The 15,598-nt window shown below is 37.9% G+C and overlaps 1 protein-coding gene across 1 annotated transcript; it reads right to left on the reverse strand.

Moving 5' to 3' along the window:
• Nucleotides 1-7,546: 7,546 nt before the first annotated feature.
• On the reverse strand, nucleotides 7,547-11,584 carry LOC149692489 (uncharacterized). The gene has a single exon (XM_089867549.1). It carries the CDS (start codon nucleotides 11,582-11,584, stop codon nucleotides 7,547-7,549), a length of 4,038 nt encoding a protein of 1,345 aa, XP_089723675.1.
• Nucleotides 11,585-15,598: the final 4,014 nt, after the last annotated feature.

Below are 15,598 nucleotides of genomic sequence, written 5' to 3' on the forward strand. Positions count from 1 at the left end.
TGAGTTAAGTCACCAAAAAAGTTGGCTCAACTTTTTAATTTCATTTCTTCAGCCAATCAAAATGAATTACAAATAAAGCCTTTTTCGCGGGTTATTTTCGTAAGTGCCAAGGCAGGTGGCGCTTAAAAAGTTCCATTTGGTGGTAAAAGTTTAGTCGTGTGAAAAGGAAGGATTTATTTCACTTTTCCCTTCAAAAGTTGGGCAAGTTGATACAACTTTTTGACCCATCGAGCTGAGTCAAAAAGTTGGATCGTCCGAAAGAGCCAAAATGAACTCCCATTAACAACGCAGTCGTTAAGAACTTAAAATCCTTTAAAAGCAAAAGTTTCCATTAAGAACCTTTAGTTAACTTTGAAAGGCGATCACCATGATCTTCCTAACTTGCCCTCTGTTCTTCGCGATGATAATGCTAACTGTCGGTCAGAATTCACTAAAAATGCATCCGTGTAATAGAACGGACGGTACTCCGTACAACTTGTCGACACGGACATATTGAGTTCGAATAATAACGCCCAATTCAACAGACTTTGCGACAACAACAGTAAGTTTCAACCAAAATACATGTAAAGGCTCTTTCAGACGATCCAACTTTTTGACTCAGCTTGATGGGGCAACTCGAGTTGAACCAACTAGTTGGATCGTGTGAATAGACGCTGGATGAGTTGAGTCACCAAAAAAGTTGGATAGGAAAAATTGGATCAGTGATCCAATTTTTGCTGGCTCAACTCTTTGATTTCATTTCTCCAGTCAATCAAAATGAATTACGCAAAAAAAAAAGCCTTTTTCGCGGGTTATTTCGTAAGTGCCAAGGTAGGTAAGTGGCGCTTAAAAAGTTCTATTTGGCGGTAAAAGTTTAGTCGTGTGAATAGGAAGGATTTATTTCACTTTTCCCTTCAAAAGTTGGGCAAGTTGATACAACTTTTTGACCCATCGAGCTGAATCAAAAAGTTGGATCGTCTGAAAGAGCCTTAACTCTTTCTTCAAATCCTTCTAATTTTTTTCAATTAAGTGTTAACGTATACAGTGTGTTTCTGTTGTTCTTTGGGAAATTTTGAGAAGAAAATGTAACTTATATGACATTTTGCAACAAGGACACTATTTTCAAGTAAATATTGGAGTATTTAATTAAGAAACTGAAAGACATCCCTAAAACACTCCAATCACAACTCGAATCACAACAGTGCATGCCCGGACGCCAAAATGGAGATAGAAAGTTACACTTTCGACTCAATATCGCAAAAATGAACATCTCCCTTAATTTATGCCTGCAGACTTATCAAAAACATCTTGTGTATTCCTTAGAATTAGATCGATGCTTGGAGACATTAAAAAATAAGATCTTGGTAAGTGTGAACTAAACAATTTAGGAGACATAAGTTAATTAAGTAATACTAATTTGTCCACTTAACGAGCAGGATCAGTATCCTGAAACCGACACCTGTTGCTTGGACGATTATGATCTGGAAAGAGATTTCAATGGAAAGTGTCCAAAATAAACTTCTCACCGACTAAATTTTAATAACCGCGAATCTTTTCGCGCAGCCTACTAAGCTTGAAAATAGCCCAATATTTTGTTGCATTCTTAACGCAATTGGCGTAATACCAAGGAGTCAACGCATTGCCCTTCTGAATAACGTTCATTACGTAAGTAAACGATGGAGTCTGCGAAAGACGCCTTTTAACAAGTAATTGAATAGTTTTCTAAGGATTGTCAAAAGAAATACATCAGAGGTTAGTGCAATATACACTCTCTAACATAATTTTTTGGAAAAGTTACGAAATTGCGTTTCAAATTGTTTATTTGTGCTTGAAATTATGGTTTCCCGATTATTAAAATTTGAAATATTAAATGGTACTCATTTAATTTTTATGACACTATTGCCAATGTATATTGCATCAAGTTTAATGTCGACGAAAAAACAATGCCTTTCAAAGACTATATTGCATATTGATTGATCGAGAACAATTTGTACGGCGCATTATTTAGTCATTAGCTACAAACACAGTTTGCTATATCCCCAGTGAAATTGTTAATATTCTAGTGACGTTTTCTTATTCAGTTTAATTACTTAGTTGTCTTATCATTCCAACATAATTTAAAGAAACGAATAAGAATTTTAACGACCAAATAAGTCATCCCTCATTATTACTATTATTAAATGCATATATTTTGTTCTAATTTCTTCGGGTTAGAGTACACGGAATGTGTATTGGATTCAACAAACGGATATTAAAGAAAGTACTTCAATCGCAAATCTTTAAGAATCTTTAAATTTTTAAGACTATTTCCCGATCTAAACAAATATCGGAACAAATTTTAACTTATACCCCGGCAGCGTGCACGGCGGCGAAATAAATCACCTCGATCTGTTGATGGTCTTTTATAAGTTATTATCCTTAATTATTGAAAACAAAACGGCTCATAGTTTTCAAATGCGTATTTTATTGAATTTTAATTTCTTCGAGATAAATACATTACATTTATCCTCCATAAGTTCTAAATTTATTATCACAATGTTGGGCAATGCTGAAAGAACGATAACATTTTAAGAATATTTCTCCATATCAAAGTAAATCGGAGCCATATTGAATTACCTTAGAAGTTTCCTTGACCATATGGTCCATTCTTTCTTCTGATGATCGGTGCATTAGTCGGGTAAGACAACATACAAATGGATCGTACCGTTTCACGCCTGCCTATTTAGGAGAAAATTTCACGAAGAAAACATTAGCTCTATTCATTATTAGTCAACTTCAAAATGTTTGTGTCTTATATTTATATAATATATATTTTTGTTCAGTGCTCCAATAATTTAAATAATATTCAACTTGCTTGATCCGTGTATACACCGGTACTTTTGTTGCAAGTTCCTCAGTCGGGGCTATCGGCTGCCAGCTTAAATGTGCAGTTTTTTTCATCTTTCTGATTTTGAAAAAAATTGAATATTTGTAAAATATCATATTTGTTTTATAATGATACGTAACTGAACCCCAAATCAAGGATCTTATAAGCACCGTAGAGATTAGGATTGTATATCAATGTCGTTTGAAATATCAAGGCACTTTTTAATTACCAAGTTAATGGCTACCACTCCCTTAGATTAGACTACATAATGGATTTCGGATGTATTAGGATGGTTTTTTGATTGGATGTAACCTCTCGCCTTGTGGAAGGTAAGAGATGGGAATCCATAATTAGTATTTATACATATCCATGATTTTAGACAGCCCCTACTCCACAGCTAACATTACTTACAAGAAAATAGAATTCGAAAGTCAGAAAGCATATGTCTATTATAAAATAGAAAGAGAAATAGTAAAAAAATAGTTAATACACAAATATCACCCTTTTGATGGAAGAGACGACTTAATTTATCCTCAAATGATCCCCCTTATTCCCAAACCCATTTTCTTCGTTTATTTTCCTTTAATAAAACTAGTTTAATTTGAAAGTGATTTAAAATCATTTCTAATATATCGAAAAAATTATCAGTTTTGACTAAGGTCCTTTGCTAGCTAGCTGCTAACTATAATTACTCTGAGTATGTGAGTTTTAGCTCACCGCCGTATTCGCAAATTAATTTGTACAACTCCATGGCTACTTTCTTTTCTTTAATTGAATACGGAGTTGCGTCCACTGGTGTACATGGCTCCACTTCTGCTGTACTTCGGTTCGGCGGAGTAGTTACGTCCTCTTTTCTGCATCGCTTCAATTCTGCTGTACTTTGGTAAGTCTCCTCTACCATAGTTAGCACGACGATGGCGAAGAACGTGGCGTAAGTTTTGAAGTTCATGTTGGGCGATCGGCTTGCAGTGCATGAACTAAAGATCTCCATGGGATACAATTGCTTTTAAAGGGGGTTTAAACGTTGACGATATTTCATAAAGTGCAATTTTCATAATGGCCTTATTGTTCTTGGCAGAATAAAATTACTTTATCAAATTACTTTCGATATTAAGTGTAATGTCTTCTCTCTATCACATATTAAAGGTTATAAAATATTTTAGACAATACCTTGATAAAAGAAATTTGAATTTTCCATCATTGAGAATTCTCAATTGCCCATTGTCATAGTCACTCGCCTCTTAACGATCACTTTATAATAAAATCGATAGAATCGGTTATAATTGCGGAAATGTTTAAGTTTCTCTATAATTAAGAAAACAGTACTATATTAATGGCGAGTGACAAGTTCGCTGATAAATCCAACATATCCTACACCGAGGTGGGAGTGTTAATCTCTCAAGTTTCATATCCTATTTGTTAATTGAACCGATATTTGCAATGAATAATTACACCAGTTCGTTACGTTAAAAAAGATCTTTAGCGTGAAAATGTTAATAAATACGATCATCATGATCTTAATGCGCGGAAATATGGTCAAGGTATACACGGAAAAACGGGAGGGGGGTTCATCTATAGTTTTGAGTCTACAGGATTTGATTATCTAATAGATAGTTTTCACACATGGAGGATTCATACCATTTACACCAGGAAGTCGGGCGATCTGGAGGACAAAAGCAGACGGGTTTTTGTCCGCCAGATAGCCCGGCCTCCTGGTGTAAATGGTTTGAATCCTCCATGTTTGAAAACTATCTATTGCTGCAAATTAACTTTGGAAAACATTAATTAAGATTGGCCTAACCGCGGTAACACGAGTGATACGAAGCCAATAATTATTTCAAGCATATCAAACTGATCTTTCTAAAACATTTCCGCAATTATAACCGATGCTATCGATTTTATTATAAAATGATCGTTAAGAGGCGAGTGACAATGACAATGGGCAATTGAGAATTCTCAATGATGGAAAATTCAAATTGCTTTTATCGAGGTATTGTCTAAAATATTTTATCACCTTTAAAATGGATATACACATTACACTTAATATCGAAAGTAATTTGATAAAGTAATTTTATTCCGCCTAGAACAATAAGGCCATTATGAAAATTGCACTTTATGAAATATCGTCAGCGTTAAAACCCCCTTTAAAAGAATTGTTTCCCATGGAGATCTTTAGTTCATGCACTGCAAGCCGATCGTCCACCATGAACTTCAAAACTTACGCCACGTTCTTCGCCATCGTCGTGCTAACTGTGGTAGAGGAGACTTACCAAAGTAAATTAGAAATGGAGCCATGTATGAGAAAGGACGGAACTACGGCTTTCCAAGCTAAATTAGAAGTGGAGCCACCCAAACCAGCGGAGGTAACATGCGTAAAAGAGGTCGTAACTACGCCGACCAAAAAAGCGGAGGTAACTACGCCGACAAAAAAAGCGGAGGTAACTACGCCGACAAAAAAAGCGGAGGTAACTACTCCGACGAGCCGACGTGAACCAGAGCCATGCAAACCAGCGAACGGAACTCCGTATTCTACTGAAGAAATGAAAGTAGCCTCGGACTTGCACAAATTATTTTGCAAATACGGCGGTAAGCTAAAACTAACAAACTCAGAATGATGAACTATAGTTAGCAGCTAGCAAAGGACCTTAGTCAAAAACTGACAAATTTCTGTCAAGCCCATTTTTTTTCAACATATTAGAAATGATTATTAATCACCTTCAAAACGAACGAAGAAAATGGGTTTGGGAATAATGGGAATCATTCGAGGATAAATTAACCCGTCCCTTCCATCAAAAGGGGCGATAATTGTGTATTAATAATTTTTTTAATAATTACCTTTCTATTTAATTATAGACCTCTGCTTTGAAAATTTAAAAATTTACACAAATGTAAGTATAACGTTAGGTCAAGAGTATATGGGCTGACTAAAACCATGGATATTGTATAAATACTAAGTATTATCTCTTAACTTCCATAAGGCAAGAGGTTACATCCAATCAAAAAACCATCCTTACCCATATGGTAAAGCCATTATGTAGTCTTACCTAAGGGAGCGGTAGCCATTAACTTCGTAATTAAAAAATGAATTGATATTTCAAACGACATTGATATACAATCCTAATCTCTACAGTGTTTATATGATCCTTGATTTGAGTTTCAGTTACGGGTCATTAAAACGAATATGAAGATAATTTACAAATATTCAATTGTTTTTTCACAAGCGATGGGTCAGGAATGACAAAAGTAATTGCCTAGAAAAGGCGACAACCGGTAGCCGCGACGGAGGAACTTGTAAAAGTACCGGTGTAATCACGGATCAGGCAAGTTGTTAATTATTTAAATTATTTGAACACACAACAAATAATACGCATTTTGAAGTTGATTAATATTGAATAGCGCGAATTTTTTCTTCGTGAAATTTTCTCGTAAATAGGCAGGCGTGAAACGGTACGATCCATTACTATGTTGTGTTGCCGAATCAATGCGCCACCTTGTAGAAGAATTCACTAAAGAATTTGTAATCAAAGAATTGAATGAGGTAATTAAATATTGCTCTGATTTATTTTTATATGGAGAAATATTCATAAAATGTAATCGCTCTTTCAGTATTGCCCTAGAAGAGAACATCCTTTGGACTCTTTTGGCCATGCTTTTGGTATTTAGGGTAAATTAAGGACGAGGTCAATATATATACTCGAAAGTAATGTATTAAACTCGAAGAAACTAAAATTAAATAAAATACGAGTTTAAAAACTATAAGCCATTTATTTTTACAATAATTAAGGATAATAACTTATCTGGTCTTTCAAAATTTTCTTTTTGTACGCTATCAAAAATTTCATGCTAAAAGTATTGAAGAAAGAGCTGCCCGTATTCCGAATTTGCGATCACTAAGCTACTGATTTAATTTTAATCTTCCTCTATGGTTCTTTGGGGAGAGCGATTAAGTCTTTAGACTCGGACTGAAACAAGTCTAGGACTGTGATAAAACTTCCGTGTACGAAATGAAAACTTCAGGAGAAACCTCATTTAAACAAATTAATAACAAAAACTTTATTTACAAACTTGGATTGGTATTCCAAGTTACTAAGATGTACAAAAAGTAGCAAAATCTAACTATTTATATAGATTTTTACGTCCCTTTGGTTTGGGTACGCAGGATTGAAAAGGTCGAGGTTCTCGGAGCTAGTTGGGTGAAGTTCTGATTTACAAAGGGATGAATCCTTGTATTTATAGGGGATTCACCTTGGCCAGTGTCGCCAGAGAGCCGGCTTCGTTGTTACCTTTGGCCGTGCTCCCTGGCTGCCCTGACCAGGTCATGATCTCGACCGTGAACCTTTCCCGATGACGTCAAAGATTTTCCATCGGCGTCAAGAATCTTTGCCGGGGAACCGAGAATTGTCCCGAGGTTTCCCCGGTGTAGGCTTAATACTATACATTTTAGAATTTGAAGAGATGTTTAAGATAAGAAACCCGTTGAAGGGATACAAAGGGGTAGAGATTTACTTGAAAACAGGGTGAAACACCTTTGAAATGGGTTTTGGTAAAATTTGTACTTTCTTCATATTAAAAAGGTGTGGAAAATTTTAGAAGTATATTAAATGAAGTAAACAGAAAATTAAGCGCGTAAATATACACTTAAAGATACACTTTTTTACACTCCCCACGTGATACTTATGAGTATCACCATGGTTTACGCGGTTAATCACTGATCTCTAAATTGCAGAGATGTTGCACGGAACGTCTTATTTTATTTCCATTTTTTGTTCTAACTATGCATGATCTTATTAGTTTGTCACGTCCTTTTATTACTTCTTCGATGACGCCCAAGCTCCACATATGCCGTGGAAGCTTGTCGTCGTGTATTAACACTACGTCGTTTAATTTTATTTCTTTCGCACTTGTGACGTTTTTTGAGTGATGAGCAGACCGCAGTTCTTTTAAGTATTCTGCGCGCCATCGAGTCCATAGTTTTTGTATGATTGTTTCTCTGTATTTTTGACGTTTTACATATTCTTCTCGCGACACTGGTATTGATTCCCTTTTGAAGCTTATTGGCGGCAATGCCGTTATTCTCCGACCAATTAAGAATTCAGCCGGTGACAAGGGATGGGGCTCATTGTTATCGTTATAAACATAGGTTAGGGGTCGCGAGTTAATTACTGCCTCAGTTTCGAGCAGTGTGGTTTCTAATTCCGTGTAGGTGAGAGAGGCGTGGCCAAGGGTCTTTTTTAATGAAATTTTAACTGATCGAACCAAACGTTCCCACCACCCTCCGTACCATGCCGCCCTTTCCACAATGAATTTCCATTTTATTCCACGGTTAGTGAAGAATTCCTCAAATTTTTTTGTGTTTAAATTTTGCCAGATGAGTTTTAAGTCTGTGTTTGCCTTTTTAAAGGTTTTTGCATTGTCAGAGTAGACAATTGTTGGTAACCCCCTTCTAGCGATTATCCTTCTAAATGCCATTAGAAACTCATCCGTTGAGAGTGAGGGAACATGCTCGAGATGGACTGCCCTTGTTACGGCACATGTTGCGAGACAAATATAGGTTTTCCTCATTACGTAAACCTTTTTTGATTTATCTGCCTTTTTTGCTGCATCTAATTCCTTAACTAAGATAGGTCCTGCGAAATCTAGACCTATAATAGAAAAGGGTGGAGATTCCTCCATTCTATCTTTGGGTAGGGGAGCTGTCGGGGCATCACCTAGCTTTGCGTTTATTTTTTTACACGTGGGGCAACCTTTGACTATGGTTCGCGCAATTTGCCTCCCACTGGGAACCCAATACCTTTCTCTAAGTTGCGTGAAAGTATCGTTGATACCTCCATGCCCTACCTCTATATGGCTTTTTATTACCAATAGTTTTGATAATCTTGAAGATTTAGACAAGATTATCGGATGTATTTCACGATAAGTTAGGTTCGATTCTTCCATTCGACCTCCAACACAAATCACACCAGAATCGTTTAAAAATGGCTTTAATGTTGCCAGGTCTGAGCTCTTATTAACATTTTCCCCCCTTTTCAAGGACTTCAGCTCGGGCTGGAAGTCAGAGGCTTGCGAAGATTTTACCCACAATAATTCTGCCTTCTCGATTTCCTCGGCGCTAATGGGACCCAAACCCCCTTTTGCTCCCTTTATTCTGATATCTATGTATCTCAAAACATAAGCTGTTATTCTCAAGGCCTTCTTTAAGCAATGGAATTTGTTTAGATCTATTAATTTGTGTAGGCCCTTGCTTTCTGCAGCTGTCACTGTTAGTGTTAATTGGCGTCTTTCCCTTTCTGCCGATTCGTGTGGGACCTGATTTAATTCCCCTTGTGGCCAGTTTTCCCTTGATAATTTTAACCAAGGGGCTCCCTTCCAATAAATTTCGCTATTTATTAAATTTATAGCAGATATGCCTCTAGAAAGCAGGTCGGCGGGATTGTCAACCCCTGGACAATGAGACCAGTTTTTTGTTTCGGTTAGACCCCTAATTTCTGTTGTTCTATTGCTAACAAATTGTTTCCAATTGTTAGGGTTACTGTTTATCCAACCTATAGCTATGCTCGAGTCGGTCCAATAGTAAGTTTCAATTGGTGTGCTATTAAAGGAACCTTTAACGTAACTTCCCAGGCGCGCTCCTAACAGGCAGGCCATCAATTCCAGTCTGGGAATTGTCAAAGTTTCTTCTTTGATGGGTGTGACTCTCGTTTTAGCGGCCACAAAGGATACTCCTACGTTATTATCTCTAGTTTCATACCTTACGTACGCTACTGCCCCGTAAGCCTTCTTACTAGCATCGCAAAATATATGCAACTCTTTTTTCGTTACATCATCTTGCGACTCCGTGTTGAAATAATGCCTATTAATTTTGAGGGTTTGCAAGTCTGCTAATTCCTGGAACCAAGCTTGAAACGGTTCTTTCAACTCCACGGGTAACTCATTATCCCAGCCCATTTTACTTTCCCATAAACTTTGAAAGAGCATTTTTGCACGGATAATGAATGGTGCTAAAAAACCCATTGGGTCGAATAGTTGGGAAACATAACTCAAAATTTGTCGTTTTGTAAATTTTGAGTTCTCTTGCATGTTTAGTAGGCTTGAAATATCTATGGCAAAGGTGTCATCCTGAGTGTCCCATTTTTGTCCTAACACTGTGAGCATCTGTTTGTCTACTTGTTCAAACATTGGCTCCCCACCTTCCCCTAGTTGTTTTTCCCACTCTTCCCTGAGTTCTGGAACATTCGTTCCCCATTTGCGAAACCGCATTCCCGCGCCTTTCATTAATTTTAAACATCCAATGGATGTGGCTAGGGCTTTCTCTACACTGTCCTCTCCTGTTGTCATGTCATCTACGTAAACATCCCTTTTTATTTTCTCCCTGACATTTTCTTCCACGTTTTTTGCCTCTTGCGCGTGGTATTTTGCGGTACATGTCATGAGAAATGGGCTAGAACCTAATCCAAATGGTAATCGGGTCATTCTTAAGGTTTCAAACTCATCTGGTACTATTTCACCGTCCTTCTCCTTAACCCACAGAAATCTAACGGAGTCCTTGTCGGGTTCATCTAGTGCTATTTGTAAGAATGCTCCCTCTATATCCGCGACTATCGCGATTTTATTGTTTCTGAATTTAAGGAGTAATTGTAGAAGGTCTGGATTTAGATTAGGACCTGTTGATAGGCAATTGTTTAAGGACGGCACCCCATAAGCGTGTGACGATGCGTCAAACACCACACGTAATTTAGTGGTTACTGCCTTCTCCCTATATACTCCTTGGTGTGGCATATAATAGGTACCAGGTGGCCTAAGTTCTAATTGATCTGATGGGACAATTTCAGCGATTCCCTTTTCTAACTGATCGGTTATAACCCTTTTGTATTGTTCATAAAACTGTTTATCTTTATGAAATCTTTTAACTAAGGAGCGCATTCTTTTCTCAGCGGCTGCCTTATTATCAGGGAGTACTTCCTTGCTAGTTTCCCAGGGCAATTTTACGCAATATCTTTCCCCATTGTGAGTGACATTATTGAAGAACTCTGTAACTGTTCTATCTTTACTGTTTTCTTTAATTTCCCCCTTATTTAATCCTAGGCTTTCTAAACTCCAAAATTTACTGAGAGTTTCGTCCAACCGTTTTAAACCTATGGATACTAACATTGTGGTGCTCGAGTTGTACGCCACATTTTCGTTATTGTTTTCTCCTTCGCGCCCTTGAATACACCAACCCAATTTTGTTTCGGTGGCTACTAGCGCGGGCCCTAACCTTACAGTGTCTCCCGTTACGAGTTCCCAATAATAATCTGCTCCAACTAAAAAGTCAATGTCATTTTTTATCGCTCTTGACTTTGGGCCTTCAAATTTTACATCATCTGCTAGTTGTAGATTTTTAGATCTCATTAAACCTCTAATTTGGTTATTATTATTGTTATCAGAGTCGTTGCAAGCGTAACAAACAAAGGGTGTCTCTAAAGCGACTATTTGTTGGCTTCGCTCGGGAAATTCCCTGTTTTGCAAGGTTACAACTACTCTCCTAGCTTTCTTTTGTATAGGCTCCTTATCCCCAAAATGATACACATCTATATCTTGATAACCTACTACTGGCAAGTTCAGCCTTCTAGAAAATTCTTCCTTAACAAACGTTACCTGGCTTCCCCCGTCTAGTAAACATTTAGCTACTTCCTGATTTTGCGGATTTTGGGGATCCCTGACTAAGGCTAACGCTGTCTGAAGAAATACCGCCCTTCCCATTGTTTCTATAGGGACGGTAGTGGTGACCACTGGTCAACTTTGATTCGCCTCCGATTTATCTTCGATATTTGCGGGATTTTTGTCGCAAACGGCGTAATTGTGTTTTCCCCCGCAAGCCTTGCATGTCCTGATTGGTGACATGCAATCTTTTGACGTGTGACTTAATCTATGGCAGACAAAGCAGCGACCACTATCTCTAATTATGAGCTTCTTTTCATCGAGGGTGTGATTTGTGCAATTGGGTGTCTTATGGGTGTCGGTCTTGCAAAAAATACAATAAATGTTAGCTACTTGTTTGTTATTGTTACTTCTTTTGGTTACTACGAGCGCCGAAGCTGAGGGTTGATGCCTCGTTAAAGATCTCCCCCCACCCCATTTCCTATCTTGAGAATGGTTTTCCATTCTCTTTTGACTTTCTATCCTTTTAGCATGATCGGGTTTTCCCGTGGCATTTTTCTTATTACTAAGCAAGCGGGCCATTTCCCTACTCTCGGTTTGTTCCGTAAGGAAGGCGATTAGCTCGTCCGCGTCTAAACAATCGCTATTTCCACTTTTTTTACGCAAAAAGCAGTCCTAATATCATCTGGCATGCATTCTAATAGTGTGGGGCAAAGAAAAGATGTGTGTGCTACTATATTAGCATCAAGGGCCTTGAGACAACGTAGATTTACTTCGCAAGTATTCAACATTGAACGAAGACCATCTATGTCGCTCGAGCTGGTTACCGGCTGAATACTCTTAAGGTTATTCATGTATGTATGAATGGCAATTCTACTCTTATCAAATCTACGTTTTAACAATTTGACTGCTTCGTCATACGACTCATCACATTCTATTAAACCATCAATAGCCTCAAAGGCTTCCCCTTCCAAAAATGAATTTAAATATATAAGTTTTTCGACCTTACTCAGTCGTTGGTTATTGTCTACTGTTGACTTGAATCTCGACCAGAAGACGTTCCATTTTGCGTGATCCCCTCGAAATATTGGGACCGTGTACGTTGGTAATTTCACCTCGCTGCCGTTGTAGCTTGGTAAGCTACCCGCGGTGATTTGTTGCGGTTGCGGTGCCATGATTTGTTGACTGGGCGGGTTGGCCGGAACTTGGTGATTTATTAAAGTTCCTGAAGGTGATTGCTGATTGTTGGACGCCGAGTTATGCGTAGGATTTGATGTCTGGATTACGGCTCCAGCGGATGGGAGTTGGTTGTTGGACGCCGAGTTATGCGTCGAGGTTAGCGGCTGATTTGGCGCCGCGTTTTGCGTCAAGGGTAGCGGCTGATTTGGCGCCGCGTTTTGCGTCGAGGGTAGCCCTGCGGTTAAAGGTGATGGCGTGACCGGCGCGGGAGTGAGAGGGTTTACGGCCGAAACGTTGTAAATTGTTGACGACGAACAGTTGGACGTCGTGGTGCCTTGGGCGGCCTTTTGTATCCTCTGGATTATCCTCTGTGTTTTTCTTCTCAGTTCGGATATTTCCTCCCTTCTTAATATCGCCTCGTCAATTTCTTTTTCCATCTCTATGTCGTCCTCAATCAGCGCTTCGACGCGCGCGTCAATTTTGATGAGATCCTCTTCTTTTTCGGCTAAACTGGACAGGGCGTCCTCTAAATCATCCACACTAGTGTTGGGATCGCTAATTAAAGCTTTAATTTGGGTTTGTTTTCTCGTCGCGGCATTTCTAGCACTTTTTCTGTTTGCTTTAGCTAGTTTTAACGCGTTTTTATTATGCGCGGTCGTCTGGGTACTAGTTGGTCCCCCGGTAAGCGCACTCGTTTGCGTTACCGGCACCTGTGCGTTATTGGTGTTGGGCGCCGACGCGTTATTAGATGCACTCTCGTTAGGCATTGTATTTATTTATGAAATTAAGTACACGAAAGTTTAAAGTTTAATTTACTTATCTATAGCGGTTATTCCCGGGTTGACGGTCACCATGAAGAAAGAGCTGCCCGTATTCCGAATTTGCGATCACTAAGCTACTGATTTAATTTTAATCTTCCTCTATGGTTCTTTGGGGAGAGCGATTAAGTCTTTAGACTCGGACTGAAACAAGTCTAGGACTGTGATAAAACTTCCGTGTACGAAATGAAAACTTCAGGAGAAACCTCATTTAAACAAATTAATAACAAAAACTTTATTTACAAACTTGGATTGGTATTCCAAGTTACTAAGATGTACAAAAAGTAGCAAAATCTAACTATTTATATAGATTTTTACGTCCCTTTGGTTTGGGTACGCAGGATTGAAAAGGGCGAGGTTCTCGGAGCTAGTTGGGTGAAGTTCTGATTTACAAAGGGATGAATCCTTGTATTTATAGGGGATTCACCTTGGCCAGTGTCGCCAGAGAGCCGGCTTCGTTGTTACCTTTGGCCGTGCTCCCTGGCTGCCCTGACCAGGTCATGATCTCGACCGTGAACCTTTCCCGATGACGTCAAAGATTTTCCATCGGCGTCAAGAATCTTTGCCGGGGAACCGAGAATTGTCCCGAGGTTTCCCCGGTGTAGGCTTAATACTATACATTTTAGAATTTGAAGAGATGTTTAAGATAAGAAACCCGTTGAAGGGATACAAAGGGGTAGAGATTTACTTGAAAACAGGGTGAAACACCTTTGAAATGGGTTTTGGTAAAATTTGTACTTTCTTCATATTAAAAAGGTGTGGAAAATTTTAGAAGTATATTAAATGAAGTAAACAGAAAATTAAGCGCGTAAATATACACTTAAAGATACACTTTTTTACAAGTATAACGTTGACTATCATTTGAGAAATGTTTTAATTATCTAATTAATGCAAAACAATTAGACCACATCATTTAACTGAATTTAAAAACAACAGTGGGGTTTCGTTTTACTCGCCATCGACTGCGGTGTAATATACAGCCTGTTGTTTCTGAAAAGCCGGCCATAAATTAAAGGGATGTACTTTGGGCGATTTTGAATCGAAAATACTTAGCGCAATTTTGCCGTATGTGTCACTGTTTTCAATTAAAGATTGTACATAGCATTTGACGGATAACTCCTTAAATTTAATCTAGAAACTGATTTAGACAATGATTTCTAATTTAATTAAGGGGCCATCCCTAAAACACTCAAATCATAATTCGAAAACAGTGACCCGGACGGCAAATGGTCGTAGAACATTTTGTACTCAAAAGCTTTTAATTTTAATAATCGCGAATCTTTCCGCGCAGCCTCTTAGGCTTGAAAATAGCCCAATATTTTGTTGCATTCTTAACGCAATTGACCTAATACCAAGGGATCAACGCAATTCCCTCCTGAATAACGTTCATTATGTAAGTATATAGGACTTTGCGAAAGACACCTTTTTAAACTAATTGAATCATTACTAAAGGATTGTCAAAAGAAATCCATCTCGGGTTAGTGTAAATACACTCTCTAACATAATTTTTTGGAAAACTTACGAAATTGCGTTTCAATTTGTTTATTTGTGCTTGAAATTATGGTTTCCCGAAAATTAATATTTGAAATATAAAGTGGTACTTATTTAATTTTTATGACACTATTGCCAATGTATATTTTATCAAGTTTTATGTCGACGAAAAAACAATGCCTTTCAAAGACTATATTGCGTATTGATTGATCGAGAACAATTTGTACGGCGCATTATTTAGTCATTAGCTACAAACACAGTGAAAATGTTAATATTCTAGTGACGTTTTCTTATTCAGTTTAATTACTTAGTTGTCTTATCATTGCAACATAATTTAAAGAAACGAAATTATACAATAAGAATTTTAACGACCAAATAAGTCATCCTTCATTATTACTATTATTAAATGCATATATTTTGTTCTAATTTCTTCGGGTTAAATAGAGTACAGGGAATGTGTATTGGATTCAACATACGGATATTAAAGAAAGTTCTTCAATCGCAAATCTTTAGGAATCTTAAATTTTTAAGATTATTTCCCGATCTAAACAAATATCGGAACAAATTTTAACTTATACCGCGGAGGCGTGCACGGCGGCGTGCACGGCGGCGAAATAAAACACCTCGA

Source organism: Phalangium opilio, unplaced genomic scaffold, assembly GCF_054372755.1.
Source record: "Phalangium opilio isolate 3A_F unplaced genomic scaffold, DU_Popi_V2 ptg000024l_1, whole genome shotgun sequence".
Classification (NCBI taxonomy): Eukaryota; Metazoa; Arthropoda; class Arachnida; order Opiliones; family Phalangiidae; genus Phalangium; species Phalangium opilio.

Bases quoted from the DNA above. Each gene is read 5' to 3' on its own strand.
- LOC149692489 (XM_089867549.1), bottom strand. From the start codon at position 11,584: ATGGGAAGGGCGGTATTTCTTCAGACAGCGTTAGCCTTAGTCAGGGAT.